The 15,473-nt window shown below is 40.4% G+C and overlaps 1 protein-coding gene across 1 annotated transcript in view; it reads right to left on the minus strand.

The window, feature by feature from the left end:
* Positions 1 to 6,098: 6,098 nt before the first annotated feature.
* The window catches only part of LOC145404950 (kelch-like protein 5), a 245,665-nt gene continuing 236,290 nt past the window's right edge, over positions 6,099 to 15,473 (minus strand). The window contains exon 11 of the mRNA XM_080276456.1: positions 6,099 to 6,164. Coding sequence (XP_080132582.1) covers positions 6,099 to 6,164 — 66 coding nt within the window. The remainder of the gene's footprint in view (positions 6,165 to 15,473) is intronic.

Here is a 15,473-nt window from a genome sequence, read left to right on the forward strand (position 1 = left end):
TGTTTGCTTGTGTTATAATTGCAATGCATATCCAAGCAATGTTGAGTTTTTATGCCTTCGGTGGAATCATTTTATATTCAAATACAATTTTTTGGGGGGAGGGAGGGAAGCTTTACTCATGTTACCAAGTTCCTTGTTTAGAATTTATGCAGTTCACAAAAAACTATCTGAAATTATCTACAGCATGATGTCCAGTATTATTCAGAATTAATGCTTGATTAAAGATTACATGTTACAGTACTGCATGTAAGATCAAAAAGACACAATGTATGACGGAAAACCAGAAACAAATGGAATCCACTAAAGTGTTTGCAAATGGGAGTAAGTTCATTTCTAATGAGCTCCTCAACTTTTAGCCTTAAAAAAAAAAAAAAAAAAAAAAAAAAAAAAAAAAAAAAAACCACTGCAGCAAATTAAGATGTGCTGAGCCTGAAGAAGCAATGTCAGTCTATCAGTCTGACAGTCCTCAAAGGTTGGTCACAGCAACTCAAGACACATAATGTACTGTAGTTCATCTTCACCTCACTTACTTGGTAAAAGGCTTAGTGCTCAATGACTCAAAATTAAACAAATTGATAATGATCCTATCACTCAAAATTAAACAAACTGATAATGATCCTGTCACTCAAAAAAAACTGATACTGATCCTATCAAGTCTCTTATAAAAAAACTGGGAAGTTTGTTATGATGATGGTGGTGATGATGATCTATAACAAAATTTATATGATGTACTAGTCACTTGTATTTTCTGATAACAGTTTCGAAAATACAGTATTTATGGTACAGTGATACTGACTAAAACTTATAAGTTTTGCACAAAGTGTTGCAATATGTTTCAAAGGCAATGACATAAAGGATTTAGTTGCCTACAAAGAAAGAGAGTGCATATCATACACAATGATTATTACAAAGATTACCTGTAGCAAATTATACCAATGTACCCTACAAACTCTTAATGTACTATATATTCTTACACAACTGGGGTGAGGCAGTGTAGAAGCTAAGGCCCTTCAGAGATTGTCAGTGATGGAAACGATGTTTTATCACTATGACTGACATTAAAAATATATCTATTTGGCAGTCCAAAGATAGAATGATATTATATGGTTGACGGGATACAAAATGAGATCTGTGATATATCAGTGTGGAGTAACCCAGCTAGGAATAAAAAGATGAGGCTGACTAAATAAATGGTGAAAAGGTACACTTGAAGAATGTTCCATGTTAGACACTTGTCCAGCTGTATGAACCTTTCTATGTGAAAAACAGTAAGTGTATATGAATCTGTAACCAGACACACCTATCCAAAACCTGTGTGGCTATGGGAGGAGGACAGTTAAGGTAATTCATGGCTCCTACCCCTCATTCTTGGTGCTGGAGAGGGATGCCTTCGTATGGTACCACTGATATGCCACTGCCCAGTTATATAAATTTCCCTAAATTTCCAATTCCCAAAAAGATGGATGATGGACTGCAAAAAAAATTACAACTTCAGCCTGCAGTTCACCAGGGTTATACCCTGATGAACCTGGGGCAACAACAACAATAACAACAACAATCTCTCCCCCTCCTCCCTCCTGTTCCCATCCCTTTCACAGACAATTACCAAGGTAATGTCTGGACTATCACTTATCCCACGTTAAAAAGCCAAAGTGATGGGTGAATGTCTAACACAGAAGATTCCTTGATTGTACCTTGTCAGAAACTGCTTATGTTAAATGAGGCAGTTCTGAGTACAGTAATTCTTTTTCCCCTCTTTCTTTTTTTTTTAATGTGTCCAATACTGAACACAGGTTTAACACCCCACTCCCTGGGGCCCCCTTGTCCTCCTACATTCCACGCTCCATCACGTCACCACTTCGACACATTATTCACACACACACATACGCACATATATATATATATATATATATATATATATATATATATATATGTGCGTATATATATATATACATACACAGTAAGTCCTCATATTTGGACACATTTTACTTCGACACCTCATTTTTCGCGCATGAAAAAAGTTTCTGAGTTGTCTTACAATTTGCGAATTTCCCCACAATTCGATGCTCCCAGCCGGCAGCCGACAACACATACCGATGCTCATTTGTTGGCGGCCATCTTGCGACCACCCTGTCCACCATAACTGACATGGCAATCACCTTCGATGCATACACCAGGACTATGCCTGAGGCTACCAACATCCTATCGACCTTGAGTGATCTGAAGTCCCAAGTGATGGCCGTCTACAACAGAAACATAAAGGAGCAAAGACAAGCCCAGATCACATGATATTTTCATGAGACAGAATACGGCTCCTATTCTGCAAGACTTGGATGTGCCAGCAGGGGCGGATGAAGGAGGAAAAGTGGACAGAGAGGAAGTGGAGGCGCTGGAGCCTGAGTTCAACTTCGAGGGCTTCGGCACAGGTGATGGGGCTTCCCCTGAGAGGCCCATGTCACCTAGTAACTAGCCCATCTACCCTCAACACACCTTCACTTCCCACTCAAGCCAGTCTTCACTTTATTTCTGGTAAGGATTTTTGGTGCTGCAGCTCTTTATAACAGCTTTAATGTCTTTTCTGGTATATGTTTATTGTGTTATGCTGTTTTAGCACTAGTTAACACTCTTCATTTAATTTTGGGTAGGGCCTGTTTGGTGTTATAGTACTTTCTGACAGGGTAGGTACATGTCCCACCAGAACGCTCCTCTATTTTTCCTGTTGATTCTTAACTTCACAATTTGACATTTCGCGTGGTTTTGGCGGAACATCCAAGCGGCGAAAAACGAGGATTTACTGTATATGTATGTATATATATATATATATATATATATATATGAGAGAGAGAGAAAGAGAGGGCAAAGCCTCACTGTACAGTCACTCATGCATCTTTATGTCAATCTTCAGTGCAGCATATTCAAGCAAAGAGTTTTAATGTGCAGCTGTGAGCATAAACACTGATTCTCTTCACAACAGTAACTGTGAAAGTCAAAACCAGTAATGAGATCTTTCAAGTCAAACAAATTTCTTAGGACATTATGTAAGAGTTTCATAAATCTTCAACTAAAGAATGGAATGATATTATTGTCCCCAACAGTACACTAGTTAGTACAACGAGCTCAAAACAGTGGTAGCTTCACAGCATTGCAACTCAGAGGAAAACAAAGAGTGCTGTACCACAGAGTCGCACCAGCCCCTCTCACAGCTTGGATATTTGTACTTCAGCATGATTTTCAGGCCTTTTCTCTTCATCTGTTGTACAATACATAAATTTCACCATTTTTGGTTTTTGTTTTCTCATGTACACTTCTCTTCTTTGATATCCTTTTTTTTTCCTGATTTCTTAATTCTTCTGTTTCATGCATTTAAAATATCCATTATATTTTCACTTGTCTTCATGTCATACTTTCCTCATCTATGTTAATTTTTCTCATTTGGGTTTATCTTTTCTGAACTCCTCCTTTTCCCATTCTTATTTCAATTTCTTGCAGTACATTCTACACCTTTATTTTCTCCATCTTTCATACAGTAAGCTCTGGTTATAGCAGAAGTCAGGGATGTGTTCCAAAAAATCATATTCTCCATATAACTGGAACTGTAAACTGGTGGAAATTAGCAATTACTGTAGTTTTATTGGCAGCAAGGGGTCTGACAAGACAAATTTTCTGAATACAAGGAGGATTTAATAATAAAACTGATGTATAAGAAAGACATTGTATATGCCCCATCATCTGCTATTTGTTCCCTTTCCTGCTTTCTCTTCTTCTATTTGCCTCTCTTCTCTACATGCACTTCATTCCACACTCATACATTTCTCTACTAATTAACTCTATTCATTCAATTTTCTTTATAAGTTTTCCTTATAACTTCCTCATTGCTCCATAATTTTTTATACTGCAGTTTTCTCTTCTTCCTTCTTTTCAATTATCTTTATCTGTAGTTATTCTCCTTTTCCTTTCTCTCAAGTACGAAAAAATATATTTTTTTTAGTTCATAAAAATATCCTAACTTAAGGTCTTAAATATATATTACTGTATCACAAGACTTTGTATTGTATATAAAATATCACACATATACCAAAACTCCCCAAGCAAATTTTAATTACTCAAAGTACTGGTATTTTCGTACATGTAATAAATTTCTATCAAATAACCAGAACAATCACATTTTTACAACGTTAGTAACTTCTTCAGAAAAATTCCTTTGCATGAAATTTTCTACTGTTATGTGGCAAAATTATACACATTAATTTTCAATACTGACTATTTCCCTTTTAAAAATTTGTCACTGCCACTCTGAATAACACAATAACACAAATATACACTTGAAAGAAATGTATATCCACAGGAGTAAAAAAATTAACAACACTATTGTTTCACTATTTCCAGATGAAATTAAAATTCTAACCTTAAGTGCACAGCCATCCAGAAAATAAAATTAGTTTCTGTGCCTCACCTCCGACCTGCAGGACCATCACGGAGAGAAAGGATTATGGCAGACAAAGGAAAGTGTGGGACAAGGAAAGGTGTGGGACAAGGGAAAGTGTGGGACATGGGAAAGTGTGGTATAAGGAAAGGTGTGGGACAAGGGAAAGTGTGGGATAAGGGAAAGAGTTGGATAAGGGAAAGTCTGAAAGAAAGGAAAGTGTGGGATAAGGAAAAATGTGGGACAAGGCAAAATGGCGGGCAAAGGAAAGCGTGGGACAAGAGAAAGTGTGGGATAAGGAAAAGCATGGGACATGGGAAAGCATGGGACAAGGGAAAGTGTGTGATGAGGGGAAAGTGTGGGACAAAGGAAAGTGTGTGATAGGGAAAGTGTGGGATAAGGGAAGTGTGTGATAAGGGAAAGTGTGGGATAAGGGAAAGTGTGAAATAATTAAAAATGGAGGACAAGGGAAAATGAGGGATAAGAGAAAATGGATAACAAGGGAGTGTGTGGGATAAGGGAAAATGGAGGACAACGGAAAATGTGGGATAAGGGGAAATGGAAGACAAGGGAAAGTGTGGGATAAGCAAAAATGGTGAGAATGGCAGACAACAAAAAGTGTGGGATGAGAAAGTGTATGCCAAGGGAAAGTGTGGGACAAGAGATGGTGTGGGACAAGGGAAGGTGGAGGACAAGGGAAACAGGGAAGATAGCAGACAAGGGAAACTGAGTGATAGGGCAAAGTGGGGAACAAGGAAGAGACTTATGTAGAATCAAGTCAGCTTGAGTTAGACAAGGTTAGGTTAGATCTTCTCAGTCTTTGTTAGGTCTGGTATGGTCAGGTTAGGCTATACTGAGTTGGGCTGGATCACAAAGCAGACTGGTTTAGGTTGAGTCAGGATGGGTTGGCCCGTTAGGGTGGGTTGTACTGAGCTGTATTAAGTCAGGCTGGGTTAGGTCAGGTTAGGCTTAATTAGGTTGTCACATCAAAATCACAGGATAAGAGTTTGACGACATTCCATGGAGGGAAAGTTAAGGAAAGGAAGTGTTAGTCAAAAGAGGTCAGGTCAGGTTAAACTTGTCTGGTAATTCAAGTTTGTGTCAGGTTAGGTATGGGATTAATGGGGATATGAAAAAAGTGGGGGGAGGAGTGTTGAGGAAAGGAGTAATAGGGCTGGATGGTTTAACTCAAGTATCTGATCAAAGATGCCCACAGAGCAACCTGAAGATAAAAGGGGTGAAGTTAATGGAAAAAATAAAAGTAGGATATGTCAAGCTAGGTCAGGTCATCAGGTTGCCAGATAAAAATCATTGCAGGGCTTGGGTGAAACATGAAAATATCACAGTAAGGATCCGAGGAGAGAAAATATGAGAGATCATTAAATTAGGTTAAGATTATTTAATAGTACAGCAAGGAAGAGACTATGTCAAAAAGATGTCTGAGAGAAGAAATCACACCAAATCAGGGCAGGATTGGTCAGGTCAGGTCATCAAATGACATGAAGTGAAATGAAGTCAGGTCAGGTCAGGTGTAGGTCATCAAGTCAGGATCAATTTAAAATATGGGAGAGATGTGAGGATATCTGGGAAGGTTCGAGGAGAGGACATATGGGTGTGAAGGCAGGTCACAAAGGGTGATGGAGGGTTAGGTGAGGTTGAGGTGAACGAGAGAACATCATTGCTGTTGCGATCCAACCACCACCACACATGCACCAGCTCGACCCGTTGGCAGTGGTGCAAGCTGCAACAAAAAGTTAGATACAATACAGTAATGTGCCTGAGCCAGAGGACATCTTCTTTATTATTACTCCTGCTTTCTCCAGACAGTTTTATTCAGTTTAGGAGAAATTAACTGAACTGGAAAGGCTAGATATGGCTTTCAACAACCTCTTCACCAATACAGGGCCTTGTTAACTCTGAATAAAATTATCTGGTGGAAGCCTTAGTACAATGAAAAATACATCATTATAGTGAGGGGGTTAACCTAATGTGTAAGTTGTTGTAGTGGCTCCCCAAGCTCATTTGGATGTAAATGTGGTGTACTGCAGTCTGAAGTTGCCTTTCTCAAATAGTTCATCATTAACCTTTTGGGGGGTAGTAAGGGAGATACAGCCTACTCAGAAATCTTAAGGTACAATACTTATCAGATGAAGTTATGGGTAACTGAACTTAAGCTTCAGCTGTACAGAAATTTAACCTGTTAAATGCTCTATACAGCCTGGACTGTTCCGAGTGTGACTGCTCAATACAACCCTGGCTGCGCAAGTGAATTTCGAATATAGTGTCATGGTGGCCAAGGCTGACCCATGCAAGCATGTCTGAGCCTTCAAAACCGAAATTGAAACCGGAAAAGAAAAAGAAAACAAAAAACATACATTCCAATAGGGAATCAGACACTTCAATGTTCATCCATGGCTTTAACAAGGTAAATATTAAGCTAATATTTCATTACTATATACGCTGGCATGTGTTCTCTCAATTCCTAAGACAAAATTTGGCCTTTGGGAAATATCATTATTACCCCTATGTCTGCACACCATGGACACCTCCAAAAGACTGCCATGTGCAGTTAACAGGTTAACCTCTACACCGAGGGGTTGTTTTTGCACTCCTTGCATGTCCCGCAAGGATATTCATGCTCCAACTGACTTTTAAAAAATATTTGCCAAAAATCAGTTATTAGTCCTAGAATATTATAAAACATTTGCATAAGGCACATACCTTCAGTTTTCTCCTGGGATGTTTGTTGAGCCTTCGTCGAGTACCGTAGGACTTGTGGAAACTTCTGAAGTTGGGTAACGAAGTCTCCACTTTACACTTCCCGACACCCCGTATATTATCACTAGAAACACTATTCTATGATTTTCAAATAGTTTGGAATCCATACTCCAAAAAAAAACACTGTGAAAGCAATGAAAATTACGAGCACGTACGAGCTTCCCACTTGCGCTCGTTCCCAGCTGGTATTCTGTCATTTATTATTCATAAAAACACTCACACTTTATATTCCTATTACTTTATAACTGGTACTGTATATATCTGCAGTATTTATCCATAAGTTTCCTTCAGTAATAGTAGTTTATTGTCACTGTAGGCATTCAATTTCTCTTTCAGTAAAATACATAGAGACCCAAGGTTTCACTTTCACTGTCATAACTTTAAGTATTTGTACTCATATTCTTATATTATAATTATTTACATTTCTATTTACATTTTCTATTGTATTTTCAATATTTACACTTCTATTTTACTTACACTGTTATGCACTGTCACTTACAGTAACTTATAAAACTATATTACACTGTTCCATCATATTAACAGCCATTGCTTTCACTTTCTATTTACACATTTTTTACACATTATTTACATTTTCCACTTGCACTTTTAGAACTGCTTCAGGCTGTAGTAATCAAAGAAGCAGGCAACACAGAGGGGAACCTGGCACTCAGCGCACTGCCAAGAGGTGCGTTTGTGCTCAGGTGTGCGTCCGGTGGTATGTGCACACACCTGGCACCTGCGGATCGCAGCCTTCCTCTTCGTCGTGGCAGGCATTAGCACCAGTCTGTGCCGATCCATGTATGCCCTCTGCTCAAGTCTGTCAGGAAGTCTAACAGAATGGCACCTTGGAGCTGCTGCTGTCACCCTACCATATCTCTCAAGCAGCTGCTGAACACAAGTCCTGGCGAACAACCTCAGGGAGAAGGACTTGGGTGGCTTTATCTTCATCTTGTACAGGATGATGGTGTTCAGCATCGTCATGTCAATGAGATGCAGAAAAACTTTCCTGTACCACCTAGCATTCTTCCTGAGGCAGTCGATCTCTCCAATCATGTCAGACTTGTCCACCAGCCGCATGTTGCTATTATAGTCGCATGTTGATATTATAGTCGATGACAGTATCAGGTTTCCTCACAGGTTCACCTGTCCTACGGTCGACCTTCCCACTGTCTTTCAGTTCCCCCTTGTGTACGGTGGTGAGCATGTGCAAGACCCTCTTGTCATGCCACCATATTGCCAACATCTTCTCAGACTTGCGTAGGTGCACGTCTTCTCGCTGCGAGTTTCTTGCCTCGGGGAATTTGGGGAGGTTAGCACAATTGCTCTTCACAGTGCCACAGGAGCCAATGCCGTGCTCTGAAAGGTATTTAGCAAGTTTCAGTGCTGTATAGTAGTTGTCAGTATACAGCACATGATTCCCACCAAAATACCTTTCAAGCAGCACTTTCACTACACAGCCTGAGAAGCCAAGGGGGTGTGTTCTGTCCAGATCAACAGTGCTGGCTGATCAGATGACGAAGTCAAGGATGTACCCCGTCTTACAGTCGCACAGTTCAAAGAACTTTATTCCAAAGCATGGCGTTTGCTTGGAATGTACTGTACAAACCTAAGACGTCCTCTGAACAAAACCAAGGATTCATCTATGACAACCTTCTGAAATGGGTGGAAGAATGACATAAACTTATCTCTCATTCTGCTCAGAATCTCCCGGATCTTCCAGAGTGGGTCAGTCTGGGAAGGTACATCATTGTTGGCGAAGTGCAGGTTTCCCATGATGTTCTGGAAGCGATCTCTGGCCATGTACTTATTGAAGGTGGGTGAGGGTAGTAAGGGGTCCATGGACCAGTATTCTTCCAACTCATGCTTCTTTGAATGTGGCATGAGAAGCATGAGGGCGAAGAACACATACAGCTCCAGCACTCCCAGCACAATCCACTGCTGCATCTTCGCTGCACCTGCACCACTTGCAGCACGTTGTGACTAGTACCTGTGTGTCTCATCCATATGTGCAGCATGACTTCGTCATTGAGAAAAGCCAAAAGGAAGTCCACACACTCAGCATCCTCGTCAAGAGTGAAGGCAGGCTGTATCCCTGAGGAACTCTCGTCGAAATGGAGTTGTTCAGGGACGAAATCAAAACCTTCCGTCCACACGATGGTGTCCAGGATTCCCTGTCCTGGCGGTGTAGGGAAGGTGAGGGTGGAGGGTGGCTGTGAGGCAGACTGGGCTGTTTCAAGTTCACTCTCACTGACCCTAGGTTGCCGTGTAGCACTAGCAGCCCTTACTCTACTTGCTACTCTACTTTAAGAGTCAGGGATTTACCTCTTCCCCTACGGCCTGCCTTCACTGTAGGTGTTGGAGACTCCGACGACGAAGACTCAGGAGAAAATTCCGCTGAAGATGAGGAAGAAATTAGTGAAGTGGGGCTGGGGGAGTGGGGAGGTGATTCACCTCGGGACTCATGGCGGGCTGGGTCACGCGGGGCCATTGTTCCAGGGCTAACCCACCGCCTTTTCACTCCCTTCCCACATTCCTTCCCTTGGTGCACTAAGGGCTCCTTTCCCATAGAGCTAGGGATAACTTGGGACACTGAAGCACTCGTACTTGGAGTTTCTGTCACGATTTCCTCCCCAGGCTCATCACAAGATTCACCCGAAGGATCAAAGTCAGTATCCATCATTATCATTGATAATTCTGCAAGTTCACGTACCACTGCTGAGTTACTTAGTCCTTTACTGCTTCCCACACGAGTTTTTCTAGGGGTAGAGGTCACAGGGTCCTTTGTGATGGGCACAAAAGCGGCGGAAATGGCAAGGCGCGAGTGCGACATAATTTCACCTCAGAGGACGACAAGGAACTGAATGACGTGGCGTATATGGGCAGGCAAAGGTTGACAATGTCAGTAGGGTGACAGCTGCTAATTTATATGCTATGAAATGATTGGCAGGAAATCTCTACAATACATAAAAAAATAGGTAGTTCCAGGTGAATGTAAATATCACTTAGGCTTCTCCCTTCCTTTCTTATATATATTTTTATTACAAGAATAGATTATATGGCATATTTCAAGGGGAAATTACCGGGGAAAATTAGCGAACGAGTGCACGGGAGGTGTTGTCAGGTGATATTTAGCCAATTCCAGGTGTATGGCACTATCCCTAACCTTATTTCTTTTTTGAATATATTATTTCGTATAAGAATAGGGCATAGGGCTTTTTTCAATGGATGAAATCAGTGGAAAATTCCGGGGAACATTTGCTTAGCGCAGCGCGGCCGGGCAGGCGAGAGGAGAGAGTAATGGAGGGGAGTCAAGAACGGGGAAAAATGGCTAAATTGTCAACAATGGATGGGAGTACAGATGACATTTGGAGCACTGACTATTGTTGGACACTGGCAGTACTGATAGATGATACAAGCCACAACTTGTAAGCCCAGGAGAATTCAAAATAACACAGAATCACAAAAGTGACCCTGTGGTATGATCCATTGCGCCCGAGCGTCATGAAAGTGACGCCCTGCGGTTAAGGGGTTAATAAGGTATTGAATGTATCAGCCTTCATAAGTCACTCTTACAACCTTCTCTCTTGGACCAGAATTAATATTGTCATCATTGTCATTGGGGTTGATTGCTCATGTAATGCCACTCAGGGATGAGTGAGGCTGATCACTCTCCACTTAAATGTCGGGACCAACTGCCTAGCCCCGGGCTCCTACGCTCCTCATGGGGCAATGTAGGATTGGATGATGGATGGATGGATGAATCATTGTCATCATAGCCATTCTTCATCATCATCATTGTCGTCATTCCTTATCATCATCATTGTCACTGTCATCTACATCTACATCTTCATACTCCATTCTGACACTGTTTCAATGAGGTGGGTAAGATCCAGACATGAATCCTAGAATATCCAAGCAATTGTGTTCATAACCAGTAATGCCCCCTCTTTCCATGGCACTATGTCCACCCTTAAGTACTCTCCCATCCTTACATTCTATTTTATTCTTGGTCTGCCCCTCCTTTGTTAGTGATGGTGGTGGTGTAATACATACGCACACATTGCCTGCAGCCAAAAAATTTTGGACCAAGTTCACCGGCTGGCCACGAGGTTTAAGGCAAGGTCTTCTTGACTCCAGCCTGTTCTTACCCAAAACTGAATTAGCATCCTGGATGGTAAATTTGACAGTTGAATGTCAAAGTCTTGGGAAAGACTGGAATATTGAAGAAAAGCTTCTATGCCTTAGTAGCCCTTGTGTAACTGATAGTCATTAATCCTAAGCCTTCTTCTTGTCCCTGCTACTAAAGTAACCAACCTGTTTCTGCCTCTTTTATTTCTTTTCTGTTTCATTATAATGATATATGATATATGAAGTGTCTGTACCATTCATTCCTTCAATTTGGAGAGGGATGTTTCCATATGGTGATACCAATATAACTGGGTGTCTCCGGTGCTTGGTTATACAAACTTCCCTCAACTCCCTCCCTGTCTCCCAAAAAGGGGATGGTGGACAAGAGAGGAGCAAATTCTGCCTGAAGTCCACCAAGCTCACATTTTCCACCAGCTCACATTCAAATAAGCCGCAGGTAACAGCAACAACAACAACCCCCTCCTCTCACTAAAGGAGGTCTCCCTACAGCTGAATATACTCTTTTGGCACAGATAAAACTAGTGGAAGATTTTTATATCATCTTTCTGAATGGATTAATGGAGTTTGTTTCTAACCACTTCAGTTAATGATAGGCCTTTCCCAAGGTGAATATAATTGTCTGGAGGTAACTACAGTAGAACAAACTAAAAGAAATCATCATAATTAAAGGAATAATTTATCATCATCATCATCATGACTGGGCGAGGTATGATCCAGAAACAAAGAAGGAAGAACCATAAAAGTAATAAAACTATCACACAGCATACCCAGTAAAATGGACCACAGTTATTCATACATCATGAACACCTTCAAAATATGGGCTCTACCAACCAAACAAATCCATCCGTACATATTTTCTCATATTTTTTTCTTTCTAGATGTTTCACTTACACCCTTGGTGTCTTCACATGGCAGCCAGGTGGGGATGGGCAGTTACATATGGGTGGGCACAGTGCCAAGGTAAGAGGGGGAATTATTGGGTATGAACACAAATACAGTATCTGTATATTCTGAGATGCATGCCTGGATCTTACTCACCTCATTAAAATAGTGTCAAAAAGGAATATGACGATGCAGATGCTGATGACAATGATGCTGACGATAAAGAAGGACAAAAACAACGATGACGATGATGATGATGATGATGATAAAGAATGACGACAACAACAATGAGATGATAACGATGATGAGGAATGGATATGGTGACAATGATGATGACTATAATACTATAATTCTGGTCCAAAAGAGAGGGTTGTAAGAGTAATGTATGAAGAGTGACACATCCAATACTTTACAAAATTTTTGTATAACTGAAGCTTAAGTCCAATTATCCATTATCATCTGATAATTACTGTACCTTAAGATTTCTGACCATCAAGTCTAAATCACTGATGAAGGGAGGTAAACAAATACTATAATTAAGAATATAGGCTAAAACAACTACACAGCTGATAATCTATTACATTATGGCATCAATACAGGAAACATATCCATACAGAACGTATACTGCTTATGTAGACACAATTTATGGCTGATATATAACAATCAAAACTGTAATATATATTTTAAAAAATAAATTTCCTTTTTTCCTTTTTCCTCCACCTTCTCATCATCATCAGCAGCAGCATACCATGATCCTTTCTGGAAACTCCCATACAAAGCATCATCATGACGAAATTGCCTTCAGTCTACTCTGACCTCGTGTATCTCACATTTTCTAACTCACACCTCTTTCTCTTTTTTTTCTCCCATAAACACTCTCTGCTCACTTCTTCCAAAAAAAATTACTGCCTTCCTCTTTTAAAACTGGCCTCACACCCTCAGTCTCAGTTTCATACAGGCTACAGTAACTTCTTTGAATATGTAGATATCATTCCAGCCTTCTTCACTTTATCCACTTGGCATTCCAAATCTCAATCCATTATTATCATCAACACCCTGATTTCCTTTCCTACCTTAGGGTAGGGTGAGGCAGCATCCATAAAGCCAGAAAAAATGACAGAACAAGATACTAACCAAAGTTTGCCCAGTTATATGGGCCACATTTCCATTCATACACCATTCAAGCCCCCGGAATCCTGCCTCCACCTGACAAATACGAGCTTATTCCATATGTAGCTTCACACTGACACAGTCAATCCAGTGACTAAGTGGTTAAAAATGGATGTCAAACCCCTGTCATACTTTCTGAACAATACTCATTCAACCAGCTCAATCCCTTATCGGCTCCCAAACCTCATCGGCTTCATACCTCTCTTTCTCACACACTCAGTGGCCATGTCTGTCCACCATCTTCTTGGCCTACCATGCCTCCTCCCACCTTCAAACTCACTCATATATATCCCATTTACCAATCTATTCACACCCATTCTCTCCACATGACCATACCAACTAAGCACACTCTCTTTGGCTTTGGTGTCCACAGACTTCCTTTCCTTACTCAGAACAATGCGCATCACATCAATCCTTATCTTATCTCTCTGCATTCCACACACATTTCCCAACAGCCCTATCTCCACTGCTCTTTCAAATATTTTTTCATTTTCAGGCACCACCATAGTTTCACATCCATCTGTTTGATTAGGCACTAGGCACTGAAACTCCTTCATGCAAGCCTCTTACAACTGCTACAATCAGACCTCCGCATCTTATCAAGGGCTTCACAGCACCAGCCACTTCCCTTCTCTGTGCCCCTCTACCTTCCATTTCTTTTACACATATACCTCTCTTTTTTTATCACTACACCCAGATATGTAAACTCTCTGGCCACTTCAAATCTCTCTGCATTCACTGTAACATCACACTGAGTGTCACCTTATCTCTCAACAACCATCACATTACTCTTATATACATTTACTTTCAAGGCATGAGATCCCAGACATTTACACAACTTTGCACCAGTCTGCCATCCTCTTGTCTGTTATTTGCAACAGCAGCACTGCATCATCTGTATTCATCAAATATGAGATATTTCATCCTTTACCATTCATTACGAACTCCATCTCTTTCTTGATTACTAGTGTTTCTACGTCTCTCATAACCCCATTCCACATACTGTATATATTTACCAACCATGAGGGCATCACACAACCTTGTCTCACGTCAACAATGAGCCTGAACCACTCCCTCTGATGCCTGCATACCTCTGTACACACTTTGCTACCATCATAAAAGCTTTTAACCCCCACTGCGCTAATTCTTATTAACCCCTACACCGCGGGCTTGTTTACCAATGACTTGCGTATGCCGCGGGGTTATTTGGGCTCCGACAGACTCTCAAAAAATATTTGCCAAAAATCAGTTGTTAGTCCTAGAATAATAAAATTACATATGCTTATGGCACATACCTTCAGCTTTCTCCTGGAATGATTGTTGAGCCTTCGTCAGTTACTGTAGGACTTGTGGAGACCTCTGAAGTAGGGTAACGAAGTCTCCACTTTACACTTCCCGACAACCCGTAATATGATTACCACAGCCAGATACAAACACTATAAACACTATTCTACAATTTTCAAGTAGTTTGGGATCCATACTAAAAAAAAAAAACACTGTAAAAGCAATGGAAATTACGAGCGCGTCTGACCGTCGCACTGGCACTAATTCGCTCTTAGTAGTCTGTCATTTATTATTCATAAAACCCCTCACACTTTATATTTCTATTACTGTATAACACTTATATATATCTACAGTCTTTATTCATAAGTTTCCTTCAGTAGTATTAGTTTATTGTCACTGTAGGGATTCAATTTCTTTCAGTAAAATACGTAGCATTCACTTTCTCGTCCTGTATACTGGCATTGAGAGTGAATGTCACTTTCATCTTCACTCTCATAACTCATAGCATTCAGACATGCTAGAGTGAAACTTTCACTTTCATTACTCCTAGGGTATATACTCGTATTCTTATAATACTACTCATTTACATTTCTATTTACGTTCTCTATTTTATTTACGTTATTTACATTTCTATTTTATTTACACTGTGTTGTGCACTGCCACTTGAAATAACTTATAAAACTATTTTCCATTGTTCACGTATATTTACATTCATTACTTTCACTTGCTGTTTACACATTATTTACACATTATTTACAATTCCACTTGCACTGTTTTACTCAATAGA

Source organism: Coenobita brevimanus, chromosome 65 (genome assembly GCF_032717465.1).
Source record: "Coenobita brevimanus isolate Jiangsu-jjx chromosome 65, ASM3271746v2, whole genome shotgun sequence".
NCBI lineage: Eukaryota > Metazoa > Arthropoda > Malacostraca > Decapoda > Coenobitidae > Coenobita > Coenobita brevimanus.